The following is a 7,951-nucleotide window of genomic DNA, read 5'->3' as shown; positions in this document are numbered from 1 at the left end:
CCTTTAGCTTTGGACATTCTTTCTTGTAATGGCCAATCACAATAAAGACAGCTTGATGTGGACTTGTCCTGCTTCTTAGCATTGCCCTTGGACTTTCCACTATTCTTGAAGTGTCTCCCTTTAGCCTTGAGTAAATCTTTGGCTTCACAGTCGAGTACTATCTCAGCCTTTCTGATAAGGTGAACAAACTCTGCAACTGTTTCTTCTCTTAGTTCACTTAGGTATAGTTGCTTGAAGCGACCAAACCCACTGTGTAGTGAATTGAGCAAGATAGAGACTGCCATCCTTTCGCTTATCGGTGTTCCTAGTAGACATAGGCGATCAAAGTATGAAAGCATAAGCTCCACATGGAACCTTACAGGGACGCCTACCCTGTGTTTAGTGCGAAGGAGCTGAGCATGTGTTTCTTGGACTTCCATCCTATAACACCTGTTGGCAGATCTAACCTTCAGACCAGTCATTGATTCAATCAATTCATGGACGTTCAGGTCTCTGTCCTCTGTGCTTCCACGACAGATATCCCTCAGATTCTTGATGAGCGTAAAAGGTTCGTAAGCTACAAACCTTCTAGCCCATTCATCAGGGATATTGCTCAGCATGAGACTCATAACCTTCTTGAGATCCGCATCCCAGGCGGCAAATCTTTCAGGGGTCATGTCTCTGGGATAGTAGCTTGGCATGGGATGTAACAGTACATACTCAAGTCCATTGAGTCTGACTATTTCACTTAGCTTAGCTTCCCATTCAAGAAAATTTGTTAGGTTCAGCTTGACTATAAGCTCAGAACCCATGATGATGTTTTGATTGTTGTTTGCCATAGTAAAACTACAATTGAAAAGAATAAACAAATAAATAATCATTCACAGTTTCTCTTAATAAACTTAAATTCTAGCATACATGCATAATTCAATGTTCATTAAGCATTTTATTCAAGTTATGTGTTCTGGCAGGTGTGAATAAAATGATTCCAAGATCCTAAAATCCATTGAAGATTTAAGCACATTATGTATTTAGACTCAATTCTAAAATCTTTTAGGTAAGCAAACGCCTTTTGCTAATAGTCTAAAAACTACTCTTGGTTGATAGGTACGTTTAAGAACTTATTAGGTAAACCTATCGATTTTGCCACGACATAAAAGGACTCCTTACTTATATCGTTGAGTTTCACCAAAACTAACATGTACTCACAATTATTTGTGTACCTTACCCCTTTAGGACCAATAAGTAACACCTCGCTGAGCGAAAACTATTACTAGATTGATGTAAAAGATATCCAAGCAAGTGTATATTTTGGCATGGCACCTTTTAACTCAATTTTTAAGTTTGGAACTTAAGGCTCTTACTATGTTGGTTAGATTTTAAGTGAACTAAAATCCTTAATCATGCAACATAATCAAGCCACAATCTCATGCATAATTAAGACATATTTAAAGCAATAAATAACTTAAAGCATGCATAAGATAAATGTGATCTAGTATGGCCCGACTTCATCTTGAAGCTTCAACTTCAAAGTCCGTCTTGAAAATGGAAACTTCGTCTTGAATTTCACCGTGGGAGGCGCTATTTTCTTCAAATAGGATAAGCTATAATTAAAACTAATTACAACTATTTGATGGTACGCAGCATATTTAAATTGAAAAACAAATTTGGTGCTTTAGACCAATTACATTCAAAGTAATGGTACGCAGACCATATTTTCTATCCTATTTGGGCCATACTAGTCACTTTATAACCTGCAAAACAGTACATATACAATATATACCATTCACCCATTCATTATCATGAATGGCCCACATAATTGGTTAGTTAAAACACATTGTATGCATCACATAAACATTTGCAGCAATTAATCAAGGGCACCAATAATCTACCAATTATTCAGTCCTTATTAATTCTAATCAAGTTGTTTTAACCTTAAAGGATTTGTAGACCTAATCAAGAGTCTATGACTAAAAAGGGCTCCCACTTAAACCAATAAATTCATATGCTTTACTAATTTTAAACATAAAAATGTATTTCTAGTCTAACCGGAAACATACAAATTTAATTAAAATTTAAAGCTCATATAAATTTATAATTGAATCCACTCATTTAATTTATTTTTAGTCGAATTTAAATTAATTCAAGATTTTTAATTTTAGTAAAATAATTAGAATAAATAAAATTTATCATAATTATAATATTCAAAATTAAAATCCAAGAAAACAATTTAAATTATTAATTTTAAAATTAATTTAAATTATATGAACTGAAAATTTCAAATTAAAATTTTAAAACAATTTAATCCTAGGATGTGGATTTGCTAGTTAGAACTTTATTAGGACTCTAAAGAACAAAGCAAATCTAATAGGATTAGGATTTTAATCTTTGCACAAATCCTAATAGGATTAGGATTTCCCGCACAAGCATTGCACAAGCCGTGCACCCGCGCAAGCCTAGCCTTGCGGCCCACGACAGGCGCACAGCCCACGCTGCTGTGCTGCGCGCGCGCGCCCTTGGCTGGGCCTGGTCGAGGCGTGCGTTGGTGCGTGCGGCTCGCTGGTCGATGGCCTGGCTTCGTGCTGGGCCTTCGTCTAGCGGGCCTCGTCCGATGCTAATTCGTACGATACTCTTCCGATTAAATTTCCCGATTCCGGAATTCATTTCCGATACGAACAATATTTAATATTTCCGATTCCGGAATTAATTTCCGTTTCGAACAAATATTTAATATTTCCGTTTCCGGAATTATTTTCCGATTCCGATAATATTTCCGATTCTGACAATATTTCCGTTTCCGGCAATATTTCCGATTCCGGCAATATTTCCATTTCCGATAATATTTTCCGATATGTACCATGTTTCCGTTTCCAGCAACATCTACGACTTGGATAATATTTATATTTCCGATACGATCCATATTTCCGTTTCCGGCAATATCATCGTTTCCGGAGTATTCATTTCTTGCTTGTGACGATCTCAGCTCCCACTGAAACCAAGATCCGTCGATTCCGAATATCCATAGATAGAGTATTTAATGCCATTAAATACTTGATCCGTTTACGTACTATTTGTGTGACCCTACGGGTTCAGTCAAGAGTAAGCTGTGGATTAATATCATTAATTCCACTTGAACTGAAGCGGCCTCTAGCTAGGCATTCAGCTCACTTGGTCTCACTGAATTATTAACTTGTTAATTAATACTGAACCGCATTTATTAGACTTAACATAGAATGCATACTTGGACCAAGGGCATTATTTCCTTCAGATCACCTTGCCTTAGCCCACATCCCGGGTTAAATCGTTCTTGTGGTTGACCATTAAGAAGAATAGAATATGAAACTGAGGTTACACAACTCATGATGGTTTTAACTAGAATTGCCGGGAACCTCATCTTGGTCAAAACTTTTTCAAGAAAATCCCATTTAATCCTATCATACGCTTTGCTCATATCCGCCTTTATCGCCACTTTTGTGATTTCCCCTTTTTTCGAACTCCTTATGTGCTCTATCACTTCATGTGCAATGAGAATGTTGTCCGAGATGGCCCTACCCGGAATAAAGGCATTTTGGTGATGACCCACTATACTATCCATGACAAACCTTAGTCTATTAGTGATGCATTTGGACACAATCTTGTAGATAACATTCCAAAGACTTATTGGCCTAAACAACGAAACTTTGTCCGCGTTTTCACTTTTTGGAATTAAGGCGATGTTAGTAGCGTTAAAATCTCGTAGTATATTACCACTTTCAAGGGCAGATCTCACCGCATTCACCACATCCTCCTTAACCCACTCCCAATATTTTTGATAGAAACCTGCTGGAATGCCATCCGGCCCCGGTGATTTCCATGGGCTCATATCGAACAAAGCTTTTTTGATCTCCTCCTCAATGTATGGTCTCAACAACCACTCGATCTGTTCGCTGGATAAACTTTTATCTATAGCTTCTATCCCTTTTCTAATTTGGTCATCCCTGTTGCTACCATTTTCCTCCTGATTCACCTGGTAAATGTCTCTGAAGTGATCGTTAATCAACTTTGAGATTTCCTTTTCATTCACAATCCAATTGTCATCCTCGTCTTTCAACCCTTCGATTTTATTTCTAGCTTTCCTACCTTTCACAAAATTGAAGAAGTATCTTGAGCACGCATCACCTGCGCAATTCCATTTAATTTTTGCCTGTTGTTTCCAGTACTTTGCCATGTTCCCTGCATACTCCTCCAATCGAGACTTTACTTCTTCAAATTTCTCATCATTTCCTGAATTTTCCAGTAGTAATTGTGCTTCCACCATGTCCCTTTCAAAACAATCCCACTTCCCAGACCAGTCTTTCCTCTTTTCTAGACTCCACTTTTTCATTCCTTCTCCACAGTATTGGATTTTCCTAGCACATCTATACATAGGGGAGCCTCTTACTTCTCTATCCCAATTTGATTTTGCTGTCTGAAGACATTGATCATACTCCAAACTCCAAGCTTCAACTTTGTACCCCCTCTTAACTTGCTTTTTTTCCTTGCTTGTCATCAGGATTATTGGTCCATGGTCTGAGGTAGCAATCGTCCCGTTTATAAGCTGAGCTTGTGGGAATTTGCTCATCCACTCTTGATTTGCGTATGCTTTGTCCAATCTTTCCATTATTCTGTTTTTCCCCCTCCTTCCATTCGTCCAAGTGAATCTTAGTCCACTGAATTCTAAAATATACAGCTTGTGCTGTTCTCTCCATTCTGTAAACTTATTGATTCCCCTTATCTTCGACTTGTTTCCCCCCTGTTTATCTGTTTGTGAGTCCACTTGGTTGAAATCCCCCACTAACAAAACCGGTTCATTACTACTGTTGGTTGTCCATGGACTGAGTTGTTGCCATACTTTTTCTCTGTTCTCATGGTAAGGATCACCGTAAGCCAAAATCAAACTCCACTTTCCATTAATCTCATCATTCACATCAACTACAATGAAGTTTAAACAACTAAAGGCTATTGTGAATTGACTCTTCTTCTTCCAACCTAAAAATAAACCACCACTAGAACCTACAGCATCCATTCCCCCCAGTACATGTACCCAAAAGATCTAAACTTATTGTAAACTGCTTTTTTCTTTCTCTTCGTTTCCATCAGAAAAACAAAATCAGGGGAATGGTTCCCAACTAAGAGTTTTATTTTCGAAACTATAGGGGCAGTTGGGTTGCTAAGACCCCTACAGTTCCATATCAGTCCCTTCATGTTGGAGGAGGTGGTTGATTTGGGTCAACCACCGCAAGCCCTTCCGTTCTGAATATCACAGCTAAGTTCATCTCAAATTCAACTGCACTCACTTGATTGATTCGACCTCCTTGGCTTGAAGAACCAGCTCCACTTGTGCTTCCCACTTGTTGGAGTGTTTTCCCTTTTTTTGCTCTTCGAGCCATGGATGAGTCAGCATCATCTTCTTCATCCCCAAACTGAATGGAGGCATAAGCAATATCTGTTACAGCTTTCCTTTTCAGAGGACACTTGTTAGGGCAGTGTCTTCTATTTGTCTTCCTTTTTTTTCAGCCTGTTCTACCTTGTTCTCCTCCCTTGTCTATCCTTCTCCCCCCAGCTTGTGAACATGATTGCTCCATCTGACATTGTTTCACATTGCTGAGTTGGGGGGTTCTCCCTTACTTCCTCCATTTGCAGATCACAAGTCATCCTCTCCACAATCACTTTCGGCCCTTGTGTTGCTTGTCTGAAGTTCTCCAACCCCATTGCTTCCGCAAGTGGGTTCACATTTTCATTCCTTGAGCCAAACTCCTGCATACCTTGATTTAGCTCTTCGTTGGGGTTTTCGGGGATTTCTCCCATTCGATAAGCGTCATAAATTATTAATGACCAAAATATTCAAAATCGTCCATCAAAATTACATTATTAAGGACACAAATATACAGAATCGTCCATCTAATTTACACTATTTGAAAATACAGAAAAGTCTTCTACAATTACTCCAACATTAGTATATAGACGGATTTAAAATTTTAAACCTCTCGAGTTTTATAAGCCAAGTTTCCGGACATAACTACACTGAAGTGGTGTAAATTAAACTGAAATCATCCAATAATGACCAATTGCCTAAAACCGGATCAAATATATAAACATAAACAGTGTAATACCAAATGTGTGGATTACTCTTAGTGGACGAATTGGAAGTGTACAACAACATGCTTTAGCTGATGACAACTTGCAAGTTCGATAATCATCACACACAATTGCAAGTCAGATAATCATCACACACAACCCACTTTACTATTTGATGTGACGTTTTAGTTGAAAAAAACTACTCCCTCCATTTCTTTTTGTTGTATCCGTTTTCATTTTAAGCGTTTCTTTTTGTTGTATCCGTTTCTATTTTTGGACATACATTTTATCCTAAAATACCCTTACATTTCTATCTAATTACCAAAATACCTAAAGATTCTACCCATATTCCCACCTAAATTTCCCCCACCCTATTATTTAATTCTTTTCCCTTCCCCATATATCCACTCTCTCACCTCCTTTATCACCCATCATTATCACTTCTCTCTCTTACCTTATTTCTTTATTATTTTCTCTTTTCTTTTTTATTATAATCTCTTACATACAATCATTTTTCTTACACCCAATCATTACACTTATACCAACGGATTTTTCATGAAATGCCCCCGAGGTTTCACGAAATTCACCAAATACACCTGCGTGTTTCAAAATACATAGTATACCCCTATTTTTTAAAAAATGCACCAAATACCCTTATTTTTAACGGAAGTCTAACTCCGTTAATATTAACTCTTAATTAACTACCTAACCCACAATTAACCTACTAAATTACTATATTGCCCCTCCCTTAATATCTCTTCTTCCACTCTCTTCTTTCATTCTCAACCCACTTTCAATTACTACTGCTCCTTTCTCTTCGATCTCCTGCACCATGTCAGCCTCTTACTCATCCGTCCACCACTACAACCGTTCACATTCTCTCCTGACCCTTCGCCGCCCCAACCACCTTCTCGTTCACCACCACCAACGGACCAGCAACCCAAGCTACCGCTCCTTTCTCTTCGATCTCCTGCGCCTAGTAACCACCACCATCAACTCACTGCCCCATTATCCGACCTCCGGCATTCCATCATCAATTAGCACCACCAAAATCCACACAAAACAACTTTTGCAAATCCAAGAACCCTAGTTCCCAAATTCAATCACATACCCAAACTTAATTTTTCCTACAAAATGGATTTTGATACAAACGACGGCAATAAACAAAATTCAATCGACGAAACAAACAACCAGAACAATAACCCCCCACTGTCAAAATCAAACCTAACTAATAGAGCGGTGGGTAGCTGGGGAGTAATTCATCATGATAATGAAATGTTGGGTGGAATTTTGGGTGGCCCGTTTCAATTCATCATCATTAATTGCTACCCACAACTTAATTAGCTAGGTTGATTTTAGGTTTGATTTTGACAGCATGATAATTGGCAAGTAAAGTGAATCGGGTAAAAGAATCAAAAGCACCTCACCCTAAGAAATCCCCATTTGGTGGAACTAAAACCCGTGAATTTAACAAGTGGGAAGAGTTCAGAGTAAGGGATTGAATACTCAGATGAAGAATCAACATGAGGAGTTTCTGTTGCCATTGTTGAAGGAAAGAGAAAATGTGAGTAACAACATCAAGAAATGGGTTTTCTGGGAGATGGATTTTTGGTGTTTACTGATGTAAATAACTATTTATGGGGAACACCAGGACTAATGTTTGGGTTCATGATGTTTGATGATGGTGGTGGGGGAGATGTACCAAGCTGTCAGTAATGGCTAGAGGAGAGTGAAAGCAGGGAAGTGGAGAGGAAAAAGAAAGGAAGAAGGATTATTTTTTAAGGTTAGTTTGTTAATTAGGAATAAATGAGTTAATTAGGAGTAATGGATAACTAATTATATGTTAATTTAGATTGATTCGTGCTAATGACTAACG

General features: G+C 38.1%; 1 protein-coding gene across 1 annotated transcript; it reads right to left on the bottom strand.

Annotated features, from left to right (window-relative positions):
- Nucleotides 1-4,886: 4,886 nt before the first annotated feature.
- On the bottom strand, nucleotides 4,887-7,632 carry LOC130470563 (uncharacterized). Its single transcript, XM_056840887.1, has 2 exons — nucleotides 7,503-7,632; nucleotides 4,887-5,754 (listed from the first exon to the last, which is right to left on the bottom strand). The coding sequence occupies exons 1-2, from the start codon at nucleotides 7,617-7,619 to the stop codon at nucleotides 5,521-5,523; spliced, it is 351 nt and encodes a 116-aa protein (XP_056696865.1). The 5' UTR covers nucleotides 7,620-7,632; the 3' UTR covers nucleotides 4,887-5,520.
- Nucleotides 7,633-7,951: the final 319 nt, after the last annotated feature.

This window comes from Spinacia oleracea, chromosome 3, assembly GCF_020520425.1.
Source record: "Spinacia oleracea cultivar Varoflay chromosome 3, BTI_SOV_V1, whole genome shotgun sequence".
NCBI lineage: Eukaryota > Viridiplantae > Streptophyta > Magnoliopsida > Caryophyllales > Amaranthaceae > Spinacia > Spinacia oleracea.
The sequence above is the reverse complement of the archived record's forward strand: the minus strand, read 5'-3'. Positions and strand labels throughout refer to the sequence as shown.